The 24,211-nt window shown below is 50.0% G+C and overlaps 1 protein-coding gene across 1 annotated transcript; it reads left to right on the forward strand.

Moving 5' to 3' along the window:
- The first annotated feature begins 605 nt into the window (after positions 1-605).
- CSF2RA (colony stimulating factor 2 receptor subunit alpha) lies at positions 606-21,329 on the forward strand. The gene is made up of 12 exons (XM_068533428.1): positions 606-642; positions 7,553-7,660; positions 8,133-8,275; positions 9,612-9,735; positions 12,780-12,909; positions 13,002-13,174; positions 15,438-15,571; positions 16,075-16,104; positions 16,804-16,939; positions 18,489-18,585; positions 20,397-20,478; positions 21,219-21,329. Exons 1-12 carry the CDS (start codon positions 606-608, stop codon positions 21,312-21,314), a joined length of 1,290 nt encoding a protein of 429 aa, XP_068389529.1. The 3' UTR covers positions 21,315-21,329.
- Positions 21,330-24,211: the final 2,882 nt, after the last annotated feature.

Below are 24,211 nucleotides of genomic sequence, written 5' to 3' on the forward strand. Positions count from 1 at the left end.
GATGTGGTCCCGATGGAACCCACACCCACTCTTGTCCACCACCTCATGTCACGGGCCCTCCTTGGGGACATCCAGTGCTGCGTTTGTGTCCCCAGCCCCCATGACCCTTCTGTTTAGCCTGGTCCCATCATGAGCTGGAAAGCCACTTCCTACCCATTCTGGCTGGTTTTAAATCCCTGGGATACTCAGGAAAGTTCTGATGAATTGAACTGAACAGAACTGGGCTGGTTCTGAACGTGAGCAACGGGGTATTCTCCACCGAAGACATGAAGACCCACCATGGTGTCCACTCCTAAAAGAATGACCTTCTCCACGTCATTGATGAAGATGGGCAGCGAGACGAGAGACCCACCTGGTAGCTGGTCTGAGCTACCTCCTGAGCCACCTGGTTGAACTTTAAGGAAGGTGACCTTCTCTGTATCTATGGTGAAGGGGCCAACTCCACCATGAAGGTTTCCCAATTCCTTAAAATGAGAAACACCACAGACGGGGGAGGAAATCAAGGAGGAAAAAAAAAGGGAAGATATTGAGCTGAAATGTTCTTGTCACGCAATCTGGGCACTCGCTTTCGGACGAGGAAGAGACTTAGTTGTCAGATCGGCCAGATGTGGGAGCGTCAGGCAGCAGCATGGAGGAACGCAGGTTAGCAGGGGCGAGCGTGGTACGGTGGGGCGGTCCGGTCCCCTTGACCCTGGGGTCCTCCAAAGTGTCCAGTCACTAGGGGACCTTTTCCTGCTTCTGTTGCTGCTCTGGGCAGCTGGCACTCCGGGTGGGTGAGAACTTGAGGGTGGGCACTAAAAACTGCTGGGTGAAGGGCACCGAGGTGAAGATGGTGATCGGTGATGGGTACATCTCGTAGCCCGTGAAGCTGCGTTTTAAGGTCTGAATGAGTCCCGGGGAGTCAGCCAGCTTGCAGTGGGAGTTTGTGGAGTTCCCTGTACAAGCCTGTGCCTGGAACATGGCTTGGATTTAGTCCAAAGGCTCGGGTGGGCCGCCTTCGTGGAGCTGTGTGTCCTGCAGGGCGGGTGGCCTGCCCGGGTTACAGGTGCTGCTGAAGAGGGTGGCGTTGCATTCTGTGTCTGTGTGTTGCCCGGTCACAGTGACGCGTGGCACCCCCAGGACCACAGCGAGATCCAAATGCCAGCTTGTGCAAGGGTCACCCATGGACCCACGCCCCCGCAAGGTGTGTCCTGTGTGCCTCGAATTTGAGAGATGTTGTTCTGAGACATGGTCTCAGCGCCTTCTTTCCAGCTGACATCTGTGTAAAGCTGAAATCTTGAAAAGAGGAAAGAAAACCCAGCCTGGTGAAAACCAAAAGAAGAGGGAAAGTGGGTACAAAAGGCAAAATATGGCATGATTCCATTTATAGGAAACAACCAGAACGGGCAAATCCACAGAGACAGAAAGTGGGTTCATGGTGTCTGGGGGCTGGGGGGAGGAGGAGGGGGAGTGACAGCTCATGGGGACGGGGTCTCCTTTTGGAGGAATGAGAAGGTTCTGGAACCAGATAGAGGTGGTGGATACACAACATTATGAATGTGCTAAACGCCGCTGAGCTGTACGCTTTAAAAGGGCGAATTTTATACCATGTGAATTTTGCCTCGACTTTAAAAAACATCAAGGCAACAAATAAATAAAGTAAAAGAATGAGGTTTCACTCGACTTTGGTCTTCCGGACACTTCTGCGAGGGTACCAGGAGCTGCCTCATAGGACGGGGGTGAGAATTAAACCAGGTTATGTCTGAACATGATACATCATAGCACTGATTATCTCATGCTCTGCGTGAATTGTCCGCTGGAGGTTTTCTCACCATCCTCGACCAAGAGCGGGGGGCCGCGATGAACTGATGATTTAAAGCAGCACCTTTGGGTGGATTTCTGTGTCCCTTTGTGGTGTGTGAGAACTTGGTTGGGTTTTTTTAAGTCAAGTTTACAGAAGTTTCTGGTTTTGCCCCATCACAACGAGCAAGAAGCCAAGGGGGGTTCAGTTCAGAGGAAGCTGAATGGGGAACTGCGCTGTAGGGTGTCGATCAGTCTAAGATAGTGTGTATCCTTGGGTACCCGCTGTGTGTCCACCCCCCTCCCCGAGGCAGGTACGATGTGAGGCACTAAGGAGGAGAAGAGTGCGCCCAGGAAGCTGACGGGACAGAGGGCCAGGGGATGAACGCAGGTGCTGTAACCAGAGGAGTAAGAAGCTTCAGACTGTGGCCCTTCCGCGCCCTGCCCACGGCCCATCCCCCGTCCTGTTCAGTGAAGCTCAGCTCAAAGCGCAAGGGCATTGCACAAATTGCGGATGTGAAAATCAAGGCAAGGCAAGAGTCGCTGTGGGCGTGCACTGACCCAGGAAGGTCCTCTCCCAGAGCCTCTGGGGTGCAGCCGGAGGGTGCCCCGGCCCCAGCACAGAGGATCGGGGACAAGACCCAGAGGAAAGCTGGGTGGTCCAGGGTCCCGTTCCCGGGTGGAGGAAGCTGGGCGCTTTCCCGTCGTGGGAGGAGGGCAGGAGATGTCAGTCAGGTGGGGAAGTTGGAACAGGTCTGGTCTGTGGGTTTTATTTCCTCTCCGATAGCAAGTGAGGTCCCAGGGGGCGGGGGGGAGTGGGGGGCAGGAATCTGAGGCTGGGTGCCTGTCTCCAGGTGTGCGGTGGCCCAGGTGTGCACACCTGAAACAGGGAGTGGGTGGGGTCCTCCATCGTTGGGATCCAGCCAGGAGGCGATGGTGAAGGTTCAGGGAATCTACTTCCTTTCTCCCTCTTTCCCTCCCTTCCTTCCCTCCTCCCTCTTTCGTTCCCTCCTCCCTCGCTCCTTCCCTCCTCCCTCCCTTCCTTCCTTTCTTCCTTCCTTCCCGGCTCCAATAGATGAGCCAGTCCAGCCTTCGACAGAGGAGGTGGGAAAGGAGGCGCGTTCATGGAAACAGCGCATTAAACGTCGGAGGTGCCGGCGGCTCTCAGCAGAGGCAGCTGGGGTGTAAGGAGAGGGCGTCTGGTGCCTGTGGAGCACCGGCAAGCTTGGAGCCGTCGTGAACAGGTCCCCGAGAGGGGGTGTCCAGGTGCCACCGGGCCGGGGGACTGGGCATGTGAAGGCAGCTGGGGTGAAGGGGAGGGCCTTTGCTGGTGGAGATGGCTCACGGAAGTCGGGAGGTCCCCCTTGTACAATAGATGCCAAAGTCACCCGGAGTGACACAGGCAAAGAGTGGAATGGCGCGGAGGAGTTGGGCCAGCGGTCCGCTGATGGCGGGTCCTGTAGGTCGTCCGAGAGCCTTGGCAGAAGGGGGAGGAGCCCCCTTGGTGCGGCTGGAGCCCAGGAGGGAGACACGAGAACGAGGAGACGGAGGTCCAAGGGGTAGGCGTGCTGGGCATAGTGGGAGGGGCCTCCAAAAAGCAGAGGCAGGACAGGGTTGGACAGAGAAGGAATGAATTAGGGAAATGCCGGGAGGAAGGAAGGAAGGCCGGGAGGGAGGGAGGGAAGGAAGGAAGGAGGGGAGGAAGAAAGGAAGGAAGGATGGGAGGGAGGGAGGGAGGGAGGGAAGGAGGGAAGGGAGGGAGGGAAGGAGGGAAGGAGGGAAGGAAGAAAGGAAGGAAGGATGGGAGGGAGGGAGGGAGGGAAGGAAGGAAGGAAGGAAGGGAGGGAGGGAGGGAGGGAGGAAAGAGGGAGAAAGGAAAGAAAACTTGTGGTCATTTCTTAGGGCAGCCCCCAAGAAACTAAAACACCAAGAGACAGAGGCTGCATTTAGACTAATAGACTCCATAAATCCAAGGCAATTACAGAAAATGTGATCGTGCACTATAAAATGCAGAGAGAGAGGGCCCTCAGAGAAAAGATGAAGCGTTACAAGGATGGGATTCCTGGCGGCACGAAGAGGTGAGGTGTGGCCTGGCAGAACTTAGCGCAAGAGAAGGAAAGCGGTAAGGCCACATTCCAAGTCCCAGCAACACCAAAAAATGAATCACCGCAACCAGAAATACTGCTGGGGACACGGTGAGCAGAGTCGCTGATGCCACCCCAAACCCAGCCGGAAGACCAGGTGTTTTCTGTGGAGCGTGGCTTTATCGGAACAGAGCATGGTGCTTTTGTAGTACTCTTTTTTTGTAATGTTAATTGACTTTGTGTAAGGCAGCTGTAGGTTTACAGAAACATTAGGTGGAAAGTACAGGGGATTCCTATGTACCCACTTCCCCTACAGATGGTTCCCCTGTGATGGACACCATTCACCAGTGTGGTACATCTCTTACAATTGATGGAGCAAGTTGGACGCATGATTCTTGACTCAAGTTCATAATTTGCATTAGGGGTCAGTCTTGGTGTTGCACATTTTATGGGTGTGGACAAACGTATGATGACCTGTATCCAGCATTATATACAGTGTCCTGCAGAGCAGTTTCATTGCCCTGAAAATCCCCTGCGCTCCACTTCTTCATCCCTCTTCCTCTCTTAACCCCTGGCAACCACGGATCCTTTTACTGTCTGCACAGTTTTGCTTTTTCCAGAATGTCATAGAGCTGGAATCACGCACTACATGCCCTCTTCTTCTTTTACTTAGTCTTATGCACTGAAAGTTCCTCTGTGTCTCTCTGTGTACTTACTGCTTCTATTTTTGTTTTGTTCCTAATGACTCTTTTTAATGGTTGCAAAACTCAAGTTTTAAAAAATATTCTAAGATCTCAAAAAATGTGTTAATATCATAAAGGAAACCTGAACCCGCCTTTCTTGTCCCACTCTCCCCAAATCCAGTCCGATTAGTAAGAGAGAGTCAGAGCAATAAGACACTAAGCAAAGGGGCTGTAATTTTCCCCAAAGCATCTTTTTTTTTTTTTTAAATACATTTATTTATTTATTTTTAGCTGCATTGGGGCTCCGTTGCTGCGCACGGGCTTTCTCTAATTGTCGCAAGCGGGGGCTACTCTTCGTTGCGGTGCGCGGGCTTCTCATTGAGGTGGCTTCTCTTGTTGCGGAGCATGGGCTCTAGGCGCGCGGGCTTCAGTAGTTGTGGCACTCGGGCTCAGTAGTTGTGGCGCACGGGCTTCGTTGCTCCGCGGCATGTGGGATCTTCCCGGACCAGGGCTCGAACCTGTGTCCCCTGCATTGGCAGGTGGATTCTTAACCACTGCGCCACCAGGGAAGCCCCCCAAAGCATCTTGTAATCACTGCGACGTGGCAGCCGTGGCTTCATGGTCACCTGAGTCACGCATTCCACATCCTGATCCCCGTATGATCGACAGAAAACGTCCCCCAAAGAGGTCCACGTCTGATCCCCCTGTGGTCGACAGAGTAACGTCCCCCAAAACACCCACGTCCTAATCCCTGGAAACTTTGGATACGTTACCTTACATGACAGACAGGACTAAGTGAAAAGTATTGAGATGGGGGATTATTCTGGATTATCTGGTTGAGCTCAGTGTCATCCCAAGTGTCCTTATAAGAGAGAGGCAGTGCTGTGATGATGAAGAAGGGGCTGCACTAATGCACTTTGAAGATGGAGGGGGGACCATGCACCCAGGAAGGAGGTGGCTTCCGGAAGCTGGAAAAGGCAAGGAAACACATTCCCCTGTAGAGTTTTCACAGGGAACCAGCTCTGCCAATTCCTTGATTTTACCCCAAAGGGACCCTGTCAGACTTCTGATCTCCAGCACTGCAAGAGATTAAGTTTGTAGTTTTTAAAATGCCAAGTCTGGGGCTTCCCTGGTGGCGCAGTGGTTAAGAATCCGCCTGCCGGGCTTCCCTGGTGGCACAGTGGTTGAGAATCTGCCTGCCAATGCAGGGGACACGGGTTCGAGCCCTGGTCTGGGAAGATCCCACATGCCACAGAGCAACTGGGCCCGTGAGCCACAACTACTGAGCCTGCGCGTCTGGAGCCTGTGCTCCGCAACAAGAGAGGCCGCGATAGCGAGAGGCCCGCGCACCGCGATGAAGAGTGGCCCCCGCTCGCCGCAGCTAGAGAAAGCCCACGCACAGAAACGAAGACCCAACACAGCCATAAATAAATAAACAAAAAAAACAGAAAAAAAAAAGAATCCGCCTGCCAATGCAGGGGACGCGGGTTCGAGCCCTGGTCCGGGAAGATCCCACATGCCACGGAGCAACTAAGCTGCCTGTGCGCCACAACTACTGAGCCTGCACTCTAGAGCCCGCGAGCCACAACTCCTGAAGCCTGCGCGCCTAGAGCCCGTGCTCTGCAACAAGAGAAGCCACCGCAGCAAGAAGGCCACGCACTGCAATGAAGAGTAGCCCCTGCTCACCGCAACTAGAGAAAGCCCACGTGCAGCAACGAAGACCCAACGCAGCCCAAAATAAATAATAGAAATAAAAATAAATTTATTAAAAAATAAAACGCTAAGTTTGTGGGAATGTGTTACAGCAGCACAAGGAAAGTAACACAGGCCACAGTTTTCTTGGGGGGCAGGAAAAGCTCCCCAGTTTCCACGCTCTGTGGGGAACTGTACATCCACGTCAGGCTCAGCCCCTACAAACTCATGACGTCTGTCTGATTTTGTGTCTGTCTTTCTGCTCATTGATCAACTTCCCTCATCGGGTGTGAATGATGAAGGGATCGAAGTGTGAAGCAAGCTTGTCAGAGAGAGAGTCTCCTAGCATAAAGATAATATAAGTAAGTGACAGAATGTCCTTATGTATCAATATTATTTATAAAATTGTTCATATTCATACAAACATGAATTATTTCTATATAATTCACAGTATATATACAATTTTATACGAAGATATATATTATAAATGAAGAGATAGATTTTATAAATAATGCATAGGGGAATTATATAATAATGTATATATGTATATAAATGGCTTATATTTTCTTTACATACACCATCCGTGCTATTCTGTTCCCACCTTCAGCAGCTGTTCCAGGGGCTATACCTGCTTTTAGCACAGTCTGCTCTGGAGAAATAATCCACTCAAGTTGTAAAATGTGTATCCAGCGCCCTGATACCCATATGCTGGGGATGCATTTCTGGGGATAGAGAAACAGCTATGGCTGGGGGCTTACAGTCTCTTAGGGCGGAGAGAGAGACACCGCACGGAGGGATTCCCATCCACAGACTCTGGTAACCACGTTGGAGACTCAGGGTTTGGGTTTCCCCAAATGCACTACATGGAGGGACCCTCATCCTCAGGCTCTGGAGAAAGGATGCGGAAGAGTCCGGTGGAGGGTCTCCCACTGCATGAAGCAACCCCACCCTCGGGCGCGGTACATGGCCTTTCATTGCCTTTGACTTGGGGGCTATCCCCCCACCCCCCGACCCCTGCCACCAGGTTACAGACCAGGCAGGTGGGCACCTTGCCCGAAGTGATTCAGAGGGTAACAGGGAAGACTGGACCTGGTGCTCGGGCTTGAGGACAGGCTCTCGGTTCTGGGGCCACCTCTGAGGCTTACTGAAGCCTGAGGACCCTCTGCAGCCAGCAGTGACCCAGGCTGGCCAGGTCACCATGCTGACCATCCCCCTGGAGAGAGTCCTGTGTTTTTCCCCTGGACATCCCCCCAGGGAAACGTCACTGGTCGGCATGTCAAGACCGCCATGAAAGCTGATTTTCTCTTCCCCCAGCACGTCCACGTCCTTCGGGCAGCCCCACGTGTGCCCTGGCGATGGCCGCTCTGCTCTGCACGCTGCCGGAGCCCTCATTCCTCCTGACCCAGGAGCACCGGGATAAACGTACGAATGTGCTTGACCTCCTCCTGCTGCCCCCATTCCCGTGACCCTGGGTTCTGGGGGACACATCCCAATGCCTGCATCTAATTTCATTTTATCCTCGTACGCAACGGTCAACCGGCATCACACCTCCTGCCGTGCTCACCCCTGCTGGTGACGTGAATGCTCCCCCACCCATTCTGCAGGCACAGGTGATGGTGGCCGGCGCCCTCTACTATGGCAGGATCTGAATCAGTAGCCTTTGCTCCCTCCTGCTTGGTTGGTCTTGGTTTATTTCCACAGTAGACATCTCCCCTTGCAGAAAGGGCAGGAAGGAGAGGTGGGAAAGGGGTAGGGGGTGATGAGGTTGTGAGAGGGGTGGGGGGACAGTGAATCCCAGCCCTGATCTCTGCTCACAAGACGTGAGACGCGTTGGTTAAGGGAGAATGGAGACGGGAGAAGAGTAGTTTCTGACTCCTGAGGCTGTATGTTTCAGATCTTCCAACCGTGGAACAGAACTCCAGCCTAAACGTGAAGTTCGACCCAAAGACGACAAAATTAACTTGGAACTGCCAGGAAAACGCTACCTACGGGGAATGTGTGTTGATTCACAAGGAGAAGGGACAGATTAAAAAAAAGGTAAGATGGGGCTTCCCTGGTGGCGCAGTGGTTGAGTATCTGCCTGCTAATGCAGGGGACACGGGTTCAAGCCCTGGTCTGGGAAGATCCCACATGCCGCGGAGCAACTAGGCCCGTGAGCCACAACTACTGAGCCTGCGCGTCTGGAGCCTGTGCTCCGCAACAAGAGAGGCCGCGATAGTGAGAGGCCCGCGCACCGCGATGAAGAGTGGCCCCCGCTTGCCGCAACTAGAGAAAGCCCTCCACAGAAACGAAGACCCAACACAGCCATAAATGAATAAATTAATTAATTAATTAATTTAAAAAAAAAAAAAAGGTAAGATGGATTGGGTGTGCTCATTCGCTGTTCTTTGTAGAGCTCTCGTCAAGCAGGACAAATAGAAAACATACGCGTGACATTGGGACGCATCACACACTCACGGTTCGAAGTGCACCAGCAAAGTGGTGCTTGTGTCTAAGATGTGCCCACGGGGCTGATTCCCTGAGGGAACCCATTCCTCCCTCAGGCCTCCCTATTCCAATTAGCCTGGGGGCTCCTGGCTGCCTGCAATGGCAGCTTTTTGCTCAGCTGGTCCACCTGCAAGACTTAATCCTGAGAAAGAAATAGCATTAGCTCTGCCTGTTCAATGGAAATAAAGTAAACAGACTGACTTGGATACAATGTACACGTGACACCTGTGAGAGAATGGTGGGTATGAGATAGGACAAGAAAAGTCAATCCCATAAAAGAGGGTGTGAAGTTCCCATACAGTTTAAAGGGATGAGGGCTCTCACATTAAAAGGTGAGCTCTGGGACTTCCCTGGGGGCACAGCAGTTAAGAATCCGCCTGCCAATGCAGGGGACACGGGTTCAATCCCTGATCCAGGAAGATCCCACATGCCGCAGAGCAACTAAGCCCGTGTGCCACAACTACTGAGCCTGCACTCTAGAGCCTGCACACCACAACTACTGAGCCTGCATGCCACAACTGCTGAAGCCCACGCGCCTAGGGCCTGTGCTCTACAAGAGAAGCCACCGCAGTGAGAAGCCCGCGCACCGCAACGAAGAGTAGCCCCCCACTCGCCGCAACTAGAGAAAGCCCGCACGCAGCAACGAAGACCCAACGCGGCCAAACATAAATAAATAAAATAAATAAATTTATTTAAAAAAAAAAAAGGTGAGCTCTATTCTGGCCTTCTGAACGCTGCTAGTTGGCGTCTTCCCAAAGAAGGTACCTGGGGGAGATGTCACAGAAGGAGGTAGATGTCATCACAGGGTCAGGGTAGGAGCAAACGACATCAGGATGAAACGAAAGAAACCTGGTTCTTAATTCACTGACTGATGACATCCTTTCAGGTGAAAGGCAAGGAATGTCAGTGCACCTTTCAGGACTGTTCTCTCCATGGGGGAGTCACGCTCACTGTCGAAGTAAATATCAACCAAAGACGAATTTCAGAAACACTGGTCTACCTGAACCCAGGTAGGGAAAACATGGTGGGGATCCTTTGGCTCCCCATGAACATCAGGACACATTCCCCTGCTTTTCTCTGCTGTGTGGAGATAGAATTGACACACAGGAATTGCATATATTTAAGATGTCCATTTGGTGGTTTTGTTTTGTTTTGTTTTGTTTTGTTTTTATCTTTTTGGCCATGCTGCACAGCTTGTGGGATCTTAGTTCCCAAACCAGGGATTGAACCTGGGCCCTCAGCAGTGAGAACGCAGAGTCCTAACCACTGGACCCCCAGGGAATTTCCACATTTGGTGTTTTGATGTACGTATACTTTGTGAAATGATTACCACAACTGAGCTATTAACGTATCCATCCTGTCACGTAGTTTTTTTTTGTTTTTGTTTTTTTTGTGGTGAGAACCCTGGAGATCTACTCTCTTAGTGAATTTCAAGTGAACAATCCAGTATTTTAACTATAGTCACTATGTTGTGCGTTAGATCCCTGGAACTTACTCATCTTATAGCTGGATATTTGTATCTTTTGACGAACATCTTCCCATTTCCCCCACCCTCCCCAGCCCCTGGAACCTCCATTCTATTCTGTGTTTCTATGAGTTTTCTTTAGATTCCACATATAAGTGAATCATATAGTATTTGTCTCTCTCTGTCTGACTTATTTCACTTAGCATAATACCCCCCAGGTCCATCCATGTTGTTGCAAATGGCAGAATTTCCTCCCTTTAGTGGCTGAATAATATTCCTCTGTGTGTGTGTGTGTGTGTGTGTCACATCTTCTTTATTCATTCATCTGTCCACACAGACACTTAGTTTATTTCCATATCTTGGCTTCTGTGAATAATTCTGCAGTGAACATGGGGACGCAGATATCTCTTCGAGATCCAGATTTTATTTCCATGGAACATACACTCATAAAAAGGATCTCTGGATCATATGGTAGTTCCATTTTTAATTTTGGGGGGAATCGCCACACTGTTTCCCATAGTGGCTGCACCAATTTACATCCCCACCAACAGTGCACAAGGGTTCCCTTTTCTCCACATCCTTGCCAACACTTGTTATTTCTTGTCTTTTTGATGAGAGCCATTCTGACAGGTGTGGGGTGATACCTCATTGTGGTTTTAATTTGCATTTCCCTGACAATTACTGATGTTGAGCATCTTTTTAGGTACCTGTTGGACATTTGGATGTCTTCTTTGGAAAAACGTCTATTCAGATCCTTTGACTGTTTTTTAATCAGATTATTTGTTTTTTAAAAATTTGTTTTTTGCTATTGGGTTGCTTGAACTCTTTATATATTTTGGTTATTAACTCCTTATCAGATACATATGGTTTGCAAACATTTTCTCCCATTCCTAGGTTGGCTTTTCGCTGTGTTGATTGTTTCCTTTGCTGTGCAGAAGTGTTTAGTTTGATCCAATTCTAGTTTTCTACTTTTGTTTTTGTTGCCTGTGCTTTTGGTGTTAAATCCAAAAAATCATTGCCGAGACCGATGTCAAGATGTTCTTTCCCTATGTTTTCTTCTAGGAGTTTTACAGTTTCAGGTCTTATATTTAAGTCCTTAATCCATTTTGACTTGATTTCTGTATGTGGTGTGGGATAAGGACCCAATTTCATTCTTCTGCATGTGGATATGCAGTTGTCCCATCATCATTTAGTAAAGACACTAATCCTTTCTCCCTGGTGTGTTCTTGGCAGGTTTATCAAATATCAGTACACCATAAGTGTGGGGATTTATCTCTGGGCTCTCTTATCTGTTTCAGTTATCTCTATGTCTACTTTTATGCCATCAGAGTGCAGTTTTAATTACTGTAGCTTTGTAATATATCTTGGGATCAGGCAACATGAGGCTTCCAGCTTTGTTCTTCTTGCTCAAGATGGTTTCCACTATTTGGAGTCTTGTGGTTCCGTACAAATCTTAGGACTGTTTTTTCTTTTTCTTTAAAGAATGTCATTGGGGTTTTAATAGGGGTCACATTGATCTACAGATCACTTTGGGTAGTATGGACATTTTAACACTATTAATTCTTTCAGTCCATTAACACAGGGTGTCTTTCCGTTTATCTGAGTCTTCTTTCATTTCCTTCATCAATATCTTATAACATTGAACTTACAAGCCTTTCACCTCCTTGGTTAAGTGTATTCCTAAGTACTTTATTCTTTTTGTTGCTATTGTAAATGAGTTTTTTTTTCTTAATTTCTTTTTCAGCTATGTCATTGTTACTGTGTGGAAATGCCACTGATTTGTGTATGTTGATTTTGTATCCTGCAACTTTACTAAATGTATTAGTTTCAATATTTTTTTTGTTTAGTCTTTAGGGTTTTCTACATATATGATCATATCATCTGCAAGCAGAGATCATCTTACTTCTTTCCTTCTGATTTGAATAACGTTATTTCTTTTTCTTGTCTAATTGCTCTGGCTAGGACTTCAGGTACTATGTTGAATAGGAGTGGTGAGAGTGGGCATCCTTGTCTTGTACAGGATCGTAGAGGAAACGCTTTCAGTTTTTCTCAATTGAGTATGACATTAGCTGTGGGATTTTCATATTTGGCCTTCATTGTGCTGAAGTAAATCCTTTTTATACCTATTTTGTTGAGAGTTTTTATGCTGAATCGATGTTGAATTTTGTCAAACACTTTTTCTGCATCCATTGAGATGATTATGTGGTTTATCTCTTTCACTCTGTTAATGTGGTGCATCACGTTGATTGATTTGCGTATGTTGAATCATTCTTACATCCAAGGGATAAATTTGACTTTTAACATGCTGTTGGATATGGTTTGCTAACATCTTGTTGGGGATTTTTACATCTATGCTTATTAGGGATATTGGCCTGTAATTTTCTTTTCTTGTGTCTCTGTCTGGCTTTGGTATCAGAGTGATGAGTGATGCTGACCTCATAAAATGAGTTTAGAAGTGTTCCCTCTTCTTCTCTTTTTGGGAAGAGTTTGAGAAGAATTGGTATTGATTCTTCTTTGAACCATGAAGCCGTCCGGTCCATCCCCCTTTAAACTCCATGTACAAATTATTTTGTTTCTGTCTCTTCCCAGGTGGGGAGGGCACAGCTGCCCAAAACTTCTCCTGTCTTATCTACAATGCGGATTTCATGAACTGCACCTGGGCCAAGGGCCAAGCAGCACCCAATGACGTTCAATATTTTTTGTATATAAGAGACTCAAAGTAAGTGTTGACCTCATGTAGACAACCCTGAGAAACACAGTGAAGAAAGAAATATGCCCTGATTGTTCTCTGAACACTTTGGAATCTTACAGGAAAAAAATCGAAAGAGAATGTCCTCGTTACCTAAAAGACACGGGAACCCATGTGGGATGTCACCTCCAAGACCTCTCCGGATTAACTTCGTACAGTTACTTCCTGGTTAACGGTACCAGCCAAGAAACAGGAATCCAGTTCTTCGATTCGGTTTTGTTGTTAAAAGAAATAGGTGAGAGCAACCACCTGTGATTTAACCACTGCCTAGTAGGTCCGACAGAATTTGCGTTGAAATCTGCGTAAGTTTCCTGGAGATGCTGTAACAAATGACAACAAACTGGGAGGCTGAAAACAATGGAAATGTATTCTCTTGCAGTTCTGGAGGCCAGAAATCCAAAATCAAGGCATTGGCAGGATTGGTTCCTTCTGGACTGTCTGAAAGAACTTCTGCTCCCATGCCTCTTTCCTAGCTTCTGGTGATGGCCAGGAGTCCTTGGCTTATGGATGCATCATTTCAATCTCTGTCCACATGTCCATCTTCCTGGTATATCACAAATCTCCCTTCCTTCCTTTTATACAGACACCAGTCATTGGATTTAGGGCTCATCTTATCCAGAATGACCTCATCTCAAGATCCTTAACCACTCAATCAAACATGTCCACAAATTAGAGAGACAGCCACCCGAGAAGAGCAGGCGTAGTAGCTCCACACCCTTTGCCCATGCCTTGCCCTATGCATCTCTTCTGTCTGGCTGCTCCTGACTTATGTCCTTTTATCGTGAAACAGTGATCTAGTAAATAAAATGTTTCCTGAGTTCTGTGAGCTTCTCCTGCAAATTAATCAAACCCACGGAGGAGGTCAGGGGAATCTTTGATCTATAGCAGGTCAGTTGGAAGCACAGGTGATGACCTGGACTTGGGATTGACATCTGAAGTGGGAGGACTGAGCCCTTCACCTGTGGAATCTGACGCTATCTCCAGGTAGATAGTGTCAGAATTGAGTTGAATTGTAGGACACCCAGCTGGTGTCAGAGAATTGCTTGGTGGTGTTGGGGGTTGGAGGGAAGTCCCACACATCAGAACTGGGTGCAGAATCCTAAGTCCAGATCACAACGATAGACCAGAGGAGTTATATCCCTTACTTTGTTCTGAGCTGGAAAATCCAGTGTAAGTATCCTAGGGATAGAGCATCTCATCTCTAAAGTTAAAGATGATCAGATCTACTCGATGTGGATGTGGAGTCCATGAGATTCACAGTCACCAGAGAAGCTTCACACAGCCAAGCTGTCCAAACAGACCTTCAAAGGTTCCAACAACAGAATTGAGTGTCAGCTTTTAGAATGGAACAGATGCCCATCAAAATGCAGTCAGATACAGAACTCCCATCCTGTTGATTGCTGGCATGCACCGTCATGGGGTCACTGTTTCAATATCTGTTCAACGATGAAGGACACTGAAGTTCCTTGACCTTTTCAAACATGCATCAACTCCCCCAGTTGGAAGCCATGACTTTGCTAGCTCCATGTGGACCCAATTCCTCCAAGCCCCCATCTTTCCCTCCTTCCCTCCCTTTGGGTAACCTGCTACAAGGACAAGTGCACACCCAGTTGAATCTACCCAGATGCCACCTCCTCTTTCTCTCCTTAGACTCTGACAGTCCAAGCCCTTCCACCCCATCCTGGACCACTGTGAATTCACTTCTTCTTCTTCTTTTTTTTTTTTGCCAGCTCTTTCTCTTCTTTCTAGCGCTCTGCTCCAGGCTGGTCTCTTGAAGATACTCCCGTATGCCAAACAATGTCTTCTCTTGAACACCAGCCCCCTCTTTCTACCTGCAGGCTCCCAGATCCCACAGGATAGTCCAGGCCTCTTAAGGCTAAAGACATCTCAAACCAGCCTCTCTCCTGCCCTCCAAACCCATCACCACCTACCTCCCCAGGTCTTCTTTTTTAAAATTTTTATTTATTTTTGGCTGCGTTGGGTCTTCGTTGCTGCACGCGAGCTTTCTCTAGTTGCGGGGGCTACTCTTTGTTATGGCGCACGGGCTACTCATTGCGGTGGCTTCTCTTGTTGTGGAGCACGGGCTGTAGGCATGGGGGCTTCAGTAGTTGTGGCGCACGGACTTCAGTAGTTGTGGCTCACAGTCTCTAGAGCACAGGCTCAGTAACTGTGGCTCACGGGCTTAGTTGCTCTGCGGCATGTGGGATCTTCCCAGACCAGGGCTCGAACCTGTGTCCCATGCATCAGCAGGCGGATTCTTAACCACTGCGCCACCAGGGAAGTCTCCCCAGGTCTTCTTGAACCCAAACTTCCTCCCTTCTGCACATGGCGGCCTGATGATTCATCATCTTCCTCAAGAGCCAACACTCAGACCCACCCCTCCCCCCTGGTGACCTTGGGGAGCTACCATCAATGTTGGGAAGGCAGAACTGGGTCTCCTCTCTGTGGTCCCGGAGAAGCATTCTGGATTAGAGGTGTCTGCTGGGTTCTCATTACAGAGCAATACAACCCACCCAACAATATCACCGTGTACTGCAACGAATCACACTGCTTCATCCGGTGGGAAAAGCCCAGGACCCGGAAAACACTGTCCATCAGGGAGTTCCAGTACCAGCTGGACATCCAGAGACAGGTGAGTGGGCACTGCTCCAAGCGGGGCACCACGCCTCAAGAAGCTTGGCAGCCAACCCATGACCCACCGTGAGGACCTGGGGCACGTGAGGTGGGCTCGGAATGGGTGAACATCTGGGAAAATTCAGGGTCTGCTCCAAGCCCACCTGGACCCAGTGTAGACAAGAAGGAACCCTCTCCCTATGTCCACCTGGACCCAGTGCAGACAAGGAGGAGCCTTTGCTCCAAGCCCACCTGAATTCTTATTAGGATCCATTTCCAGCTGAGGTTCTAGAAGGAGCCATGAACAGGGGCACCCTTCCTCCTGTGGACATGTTCCATCCTTCCATGTGGGGTCCACTGCAGGTTAGGGGGGACAGAAGGAGCTCAACCCTTTGTTGGGCCCTGACTGTTTCGGTTTTTCCTGACTGCACTCAGAGGGGGAGATTGGATGAGACCTGTGAAAAACCTTCAAAATGGAGAGAAGTAAACATTCTATTTTGGTTTTGGTTTTTTTTTTTCTAGAGTAATACTGGAAGCAGTAGAAATCAACTGGTGAGTTACAACTCTGACCCAAAATTATCACCCTTGTAGCTTAAGTGTACAATGTTGGGCAATGGACACATGCCGACTGCAAACTTGGTCCAGCGGTGGCCAGGATGGGGATGGGGTGAAAACCAGAGGATGGAGGTTCCCTAGAGTACCGTCCAGTCAGTGATATAGGGGCACCCCCCAGTAGCCCCGTGGATGGGGTCTCCCTCTTCTATCCATGTTGGTCGAGGAAATATTCCTTGGAGTGTCAAGGAGATGATGTCTTCTTCCAAAATTCTTCTCGAGGTTGATCATCAAAGTACTTTTTGTTGGTCTTTTCTAAGTTTCACCACCACTCTGACCTCAGTGTCTTCCTCTGTCCGATGAGGAAGTTGAACTTGGTCCTCTTAACACCCTTTACAGGGGCATTCTCCATCCATGGGTCGGTTCACACCCACTGTAGCTCTTGAATCATTTCTGCATCTCTACTTACGATCCTAGCAACCCCAGGAGTGGTTACTCGGAAAATGGCAGAATCACTCATTGTCACTATTCCCTTAAGCATTCCTCCCAAGTCCTCAGGACGTAAAGTACCACATTCATGCCCAGATTGGGAGAGTGTGGCTTTGAATCTTTCACTTCAGTTGGGCAACTGAAAAGACACCCGCACTCTGTTTCTCAACACAGGCAACAACTCTGTCTAACTTTCTGTTTTCTCCAAAGATTGTGGTGTCTGGTGACTCGGGGAATAAATACAGCTTTCCGAGACCGGGGTTCAGAGCCAAACATACTGTGAAGATCAGGACGGCAGATGCCCGGAAAGCCCACTGGGGTGCCTGGAGCCAGCCAGCTGAGTTTGGTACGTGTCCCAAGATCATCACTGGACAGATCCTGGCATCCTGAATTCACCTCTGAGCCATTCTGGGAGGGGTTCCTGCCCACAGGCCCCTGCAACACTGTTTCCCTGGCAACAGCAACGGCTAGTGAGAGGGACCCTTTAAGAATAACTAAGAGCCTTCCTGAGCCTCCGCCCCGCCGGGAAATGACCCATCCCTCCTGGTCACGCCAAACAGCCATCAAGGTCCACCTCTGGTCAGGATACAGCGCACATCCAAACTGGCTCTGTTTCTTTCTAATCAGGGGAGGGCTAGCCTGACAGATTTTACTGCCTTCCTCCTTCTAACTTTGATTAGTTGGCAGGAATCTAATGGTTTGGCCCTAAAGCCGATCTGATACTTAAGAGTCTACCTTCCCTTACATCCAGTCTCAAACACCTTCAGTGTTTTAGCAAGCATAGTATGCATACATTTGTTTTCTTTTTTTTCTGATCCAAGATCAATGCCTTTGATGCCTGCCGGTGTAGAATTTATGAAATGAAATGAGGATTCAGCAATATTTCATAAGCTGGAAGGGACAGCTGAGTACAATAAGGAATCGATTTGCCATCTTGCATTTGTCAGTGGGTTCTTAGCCGTGACACCAAAGGCAGGAATGATAAAAGAAAAAAATAGGTAAACCGGACTTCATCAAACATGAAAACTCTTGTGCATCAAAGGACACGCTCAAGACAGTGAAAAGACAACCCATGAAAGGGGAGAAAATATTTCAAATCGTTTGATAAGGGCCAAGCCTCCGAAGCATATAAAGTATTCTGAGAAGCCAAGAACAAAGACCCTGACAACCCACTTTAAAAATGGGTTTAAAATATGCCCCCCCCCCACCACCAAAAAAATAAGAACAGACAAAAGGAATAGACTTTTCCCGGAATAGAGTTCTAAACAGACTTGGCTGACTTCCATGTGACTCTTTGGTTTCACTTCCCCTCTGGAATATGCACTTCTGACAATTAACATATTGCTTTAAAACACAACGACAACAGCTTTGTGTAATAGGTCACATTTCATCTGTTCATATTGAAAAATCTCACAGTGGCGGCCCCTCGATCAGGTTACGAGGATCCTGAGAGAATTGGGGTTTCTCACTGGATTTTTAAATATTCACAGACCAAATGTGCCCTGTTAGAAAAATAATGCACTGTAAAGAGTACTTATTCTAAACGGCACGCGAAATTAAAGCTTAAGAATAGATGGGACGTGATTTTTGTTTAAAACCGTATGCCTGGAAATGTGTATTCATCTTTTTTTGGTCCGTTTTTAAATTGAATTCTCGGTCTTTGGGTTGCTGTGTCTTAAAATCGCTTTATGTGTTTTGGACGTGACCCCGGGGTCGTGTTGTCTCACGAACATCTTTTTGTGAAAGTTGCAGGACTGGGTCCTTTCTCTAGATGTCCGTCCTGCTCTGGGCGTGTCTCCCCCTCCGCGAGCTAGTGAGGACAGCAGCTGGCTGGGTGGTGACACCTCATACCCCGGCCCCCGGCGTACTTGGCATGTTCCCCTCTCTCTCCCCAGGCTCTGCAGAACCAGAGTCCAGCCTGGTGCATGTCTACCTGCTGGTGGTCCTGGGGACCCTCGTCTGTGGCCTGACCGTCAGCTGCCTTTTCAAAAGGTAACCCCAGGTCGTCCTAGTTAGGCATCCCCGTGGTCAGCGGAGGGGGCCGGTGTTTATTCCAAAGGCAGCCCCAATCGGCTGGCAAAAAAGAGAGCGCAGCCTGCAAACACCCCAGGCAGTCCCAGCAGCCAATTGGCGTGTGGGTTTTCTGGAGGAAAACTTGTCTGGAAAAAGGGAAGGAAGTTGGAGAGATGGAAAAACACACAGGAGAGAAACAGCTCTGATACTCTGTCCGTCAGTGGCAGGCGAGCTGGCAACCAACACGGGTCTCATCCTGCCCCCAGACTCCTCACAGCTCTGCTGTGCTCAAAGTTCTGCCTGCCTTCAGCCCCTTGGAGCTTCTGGAATTCTCAGAATGTCTCTCCTCCTCTGACTTTCATTTCCCCCAGCACAAGTTATTCAGCCCCGGCTCCCAGACCACTGCAATCAGCCTGTCTGCGGGCACCTCTGCAGTCATCTTTCCTGTTGTGTGACCCTGGCATCACGCAGGGTCTGTGGCCACCGGGCAAATGCTTTGCAATGAAGCATGAACATGCAGACTAAAGTTGCATGTGTATGACATGACGCGCTCGGCAAAGCATGGGGAGATTTTGCACCTGGTGACCCTCCTGCAGGATGTGGGGATGCTGTGGGCATCCACCTGCGGCCCCTGTCCTGATGCCCCTGTCCTCGTTGGGCGTCCTGTGCTAAATGTCCCCCAGGACCAGGCGAGACACTGGTCTGCCCTGTGAAAGCAACTGCGAGGCACCCCTGTTCCTAGGGACACTGGACCTGGGAGCAAAGAGGCGTTTGGGCAGCCCGGCCGCTGGCTGAGGTGACAGGGACAGATCTCATGCCTTACACAGAAGACTTATCTTAAACAAAAGCTGTGTGAGTTTCCTGTAGCTGCCAGAACCAGTGACCACAAGCCAGAGGCTTCAAACAACATCCTCCCCCATCCTGGAGACCAGATGTCTGAGGTCAGGGTGTGGACAGGGCTGAGCTCCCTCCGGAGGCTCCAGGGGAGGGTCCTTCCCGCCTCTTCCAGCTTCCGGGGGCTCCAGGCGTCCCTGGGCTTGTGGCCGCATCCCTCCCGTCTCTGCCTCTGTCTTCCCAGGGCTTCTCCTCTGTGTCTGTGTCTCTCCTCTTCTGTCTCTTAGAAGGACCCTGTCATTGGATGTAGGGCCACCCTCCTCCAGGAGGACCTCATCTCAGACCCTTCACTACATCACATCTGCAAAGACCCTGTTTCCAAATAAACTCCCGTTCCCAGGTTTCAGGGGTCAGGAGTTGAATGTATTTGGAGGCTACCTTTCAGCTCGGTGCAACCTCTCCTGATGATGTCACAGGATTGGAGGTACCATTCGTGTGGTGGGAAAGAAAATAAACGCCCCTGTGAACACGCAGCAGGATTGGATTGCTGCGGGACCATGGAATATGCTGGCTAAAAGATAGCATTGAAAACACGTGACATCAACAGAAGACGGCCCCATCTGGAACCGTGGGCTTCAAGGTTGGATAAGCCTCCTGGTCTTTAAACACCAGAGACCCCAGACTCCTCCAAGCTGCCGGAGACTGGACATGTCCCCCACTCCCATCCCTGTGCCCAAGGGAGTGAGTGAAGGTTCTAGAAAGGCCCTCACGGAGTCTATCATTTTCTCCATGGTCTAAGCCTGGAGTTGGTCCTTCTGTGATTCTTAAAGGAAATTGTTCCGAAGAAATGAGCCTGGATGGCGTGTTTGCACGTGACATGACAACATGCCCCCTTTGGGTGCAAGAAGGAAATTGGGCGTCTAGGTCTTTTCTTCACACGTTTCTTGTCTCACCAGGTTCCTAGGGACGCACAGGTTATTCCCGCCAATTCCACAGATCAAAGATAAATTGAACGATAACCCTCAAATCGACCACCAGGTACATAAGGGGTGGGGGGCAAACCAGGATGGAGAAGAGGGAACAGGGAGCCCAGAATCTCAACTGTGTCCACCCAAAGGGGTCCACAGGACGTGGCTGCCATCCCGTGTCCAGCTCACTGGCCTTCTTCAGGGGTCAGGGACTGGGGTTTCACCTGCGAGCTGTGTCTGGGGAAACTGGGTGGGGGGAGAAGGAGGAGAAGGGGAGAAGGAAGATGGGGAGGGAGAAAGAGAGAGGTAGAGACAGACTGAAAGGGGTCTGACCAGATCTCCGGGAGGGGACAGCTCCCAGAGAGGATGAAAAAGGACAAGAGACAAGGGAGACCCCCATACATGAGACCCCCCCCCCTTGGGTGTACCCGTCTCATCTGCCTCTCCATGGGGCGGGGGCTACATCTACCTACTCCGCTGTCTGGCATCATATCCCCCAGCTCTCAGCTTGCTCACCCCCATTCTTGAGCTGGGCACCTCTCCTCTCAGGAGCACCGACCCACAGCCTCTCCGGTTCCCTGGGACCTCCAGGGGCCCGCGCACCCCAGGGGGCCAGGACGAGCCACCTCCCGCTCCCCTTGAGCTCCGGGTGGCCCTAGCACGTGTGGTACCCTAGGCTCACATGTCCCTCCCACAAGCTCATCTGCCAGCTGCAAGGTCTGACGCAGAGACCCGTCTCCGATTTCTAGCTAAACCCCCCATGGCCACTGCTTACGGGGCTCCTGACACCCCCATCCTTCTCCCCATCAGATCCTCTGGGAGAAATTTACACATGATGTGGGAAAAGGTGACAAGGAAGAGGTCTTAGCCGTGGAAGAAGTCACAGAAGCCCCAGCGAACGCGTGAATTCCAGATGTCTGCATCCCCATGACTTTCTGGAAGTTGTTGGTTTTTTTACAATTTCTTTTAATGTTTTTTCAATGTTTTGCTTAATTTTTTTTGAATGTAGCTTTTTAAAATTGTTTTGAGCATTTTTCTAGCTTTCTGTTTTGTTTTGTTTTTTTTTACTCTAAAAAATAATGTGATGTTTCACAAAGACGCTTTTGTAGTTGGAGGGATGATGGTTCGGGGCCCGTCGATCCTGACCACGTAATGCGCGTTCCAGCTCCTCCAGGGAAACACCAGCCCTTCCTCACAGCGAGGGGTCCGAGTCGCTGCTGGCCGCTGGGGCTGGGATGAGGGTCTGTGCCGCCGCCTGCTTCCACTGGCAGAAGATTCACATCCTCTTTTTTTCTCTGCTGGCTGCAGTGTAGAAAGGAATGACTTTCCAGTGGCTGCTCTAACAGGACCACAATTCCTGAGTCGACACAGTGGGAGCTTACTTGTTATAGCTTGTAAGCCCTCCCGCCTGCTTCTTGTAGGGATGCTTGTGGATTATGTCACACCCACCTGGGTAATCCAGGACCAAGTCCCCATCTCAAGATCCGGGACTTAATCACATCTGTAAAGTCCCTTTTGTCAGAAGGCAACATTTTTATAGGGTCCAGGTATTAGGATGTGGCCCTCTTTGGGGACATTATTTTGTCCAGCACACGGAGATCAGAACCTGGAGGTCCTTGGGGACATTATTCTGTCCACCACACGGAGCCCAAGGAAGGGAGCTTGGTTGAGCGGCCGTGATGGGCGAGCTCAGAGCCGCCCTCACTCCTCCGAATTCGCACCTGACCCACTGGGCTCTGTGCGCCCTCCCCATGCCTGCCCTGTGCGTTCCTCCCGTCTGACTTGAATCCTAAGTCAAAACCAGCTGAGTGGGCTTCCTCGGCGGTGCAGTGGTTAAGAATCTGCCTGCCAATGCAGGGGACACGGGTTCGAGCCCTGGTCCGGGAAGATCCCACATGCCGCGGAGCAACTAAGCCCGTGCACCACAACTACTGAGCCTGCGCTCTAGAGCCCACAAGCCACAACTACTGAGCCCACATGCCACAACTACTGAAGCCCGCGCGCCTAGAGCCCATGCTCCACAACAAGAGAAGCCACCGCAATGAGAAGCCCGCGCACTGCAATGAAGAGTAGCCCCCGCCCGCCGCAGCTAGAGAAAGCCCGTGCGCAGCAACGAAGACCCAGTGCAGCCAAAAATAAATAAATAAAATAAATAAATTTAAAAAAAAAAAGAAAAGAAATAAGAAAAAAAACCCCAAAACCCCAGCTGAGTTACATGCTTTATGATAAACCAGCAAAGTCTTTGTTTTCAATTCCAGTCTTTGCCTGAGTCCTGTGAGCAGTTTTAGCAAATTATCAACCCTAAGGAGGCGGGTCATGGGAAGCCCTGATTTCCAGCCAGCCGGTCAGAAGTCCGGGCTGCCCGGGACTCCCAACTGGGGGTCTGAAGGGAGTGGGGTCTGGAGTCTTGGGGAGCCGGTTGTAGGTGTTGGTAAATGGCCCGGAAGACCGCACACACCCGCATGAAAAACACAGCAGCTGAGCATTTTACTGCACGGAAGTCACATCTCAAGAGAAATGAGTTGTTTATGTCTGTGAGTCTGTTTCTGCTTCGTATATAAACTCATTTAGTTTTTAGATTCCAAAGTGGTGATAAGCAAAGGAGAAAGGAAGCGGGGGAGGGATAAATTAGGAGGTGGGGACTAAGAGAAACAAACTACTATACATAAAATCGGCAAGCAACAATGATTTACTTTGTAACACAGGGAACAACATTCAATGTCTTGTAATAACTTAGAGTGGAAAATAATCTGAAAAAAAAATATATATATATATAACTGAATCACTTTGTCGTACACCTGAAACCAACACAACATTGTAAACCAACTAGACTCCCATATAAAACAAAAATTAAAAAAGAAACTAAGGTCATTCTAATGGAACAAAAGGAGTTATTGGACTGATGCCCCAGGCACTCAGCACGTAACGCCCCTGTATGGTTCTGTGGCCCTGGCGGCGATCGGCTGCAGCGTCCCAGCCCATCCTCTCCCCGGGAAGCGCCCCTCCGGGCCCCGCTCAACGCTCAGGCTGCAGGCGCCTGCCCGTCTCTGCCACCCGGGAGGCCCGGCCTGGACCCTCCTGGTGACTGTGTGGTTTGCACAATGGTGCCCCTGTGCTCACACGAGGGGTCAGCGGCTGCAGAGACAGGCTTTCAGGAACTTGCAGGCCACAGCATTGCCCAACAGGACGTGTGAGGCTGGCACAGCTGGGGTGGTGGGATTGGTCCCAGCGACACCAGCCGTCTCCCCGGCACCCTCTCCCCGTGGGAGGGCAGAGGGCGAGCATGTGCTTCCTGGGGACCCCTCTCGGGGCAGCTGTGCCTAAGTTGCATCCTTAAATAGACAGTTGAGGCACTCGGTCAGCAGAGACTGACCGGGCACAGATTCACGCACCGGGCTCTGTCCTAGCGTCACGGGGTACCACAGGGGCACTGGGAGGGGGAGACAGGAGAAAACTCCCGCCCCGATGGAGCTCTCCTCCTGCTGAGGCAGCCGACCATTGGACAGCAGAGAAGGACGTGGACGGCGTGTGAGTGACATGTTCCGGGGGCAGAGGGGAGACGGGGCCGTGTGTGGCTTTGGAGGGGCTGCCAGGGAAGGATCCTGGGAAATGTGGTATCCGAGGAGAGCCATGGACTGATGGGGACCTCCGAAGCATGTCCCAGGGATGATCTCGCTTTGGCATGAACCCTCCCCACAGGGTTCTAAGAGAAGGACTTCAGGGTCACCACACGCCTGCCTCTCTCACGCATGGTTCAGCTGTCATCCCTGATTCCATAATGCCTTCACACAAATTCCTCAGGT

Source organism: Eschrichtius robustus, chromosome X (genome assembly GCF_028021215.1).
Source record: "Eschrichtius robustus isolate mEscRob2 chromosome X, mEscRob2.pri, whole genome shotgun sequence".
NCBI lineage: Eukaryota > Metazoa > Chordata > Mammalia > Artiodactyla > Eschrichtiidae > Eschrichtius > Eschrichtius robustus.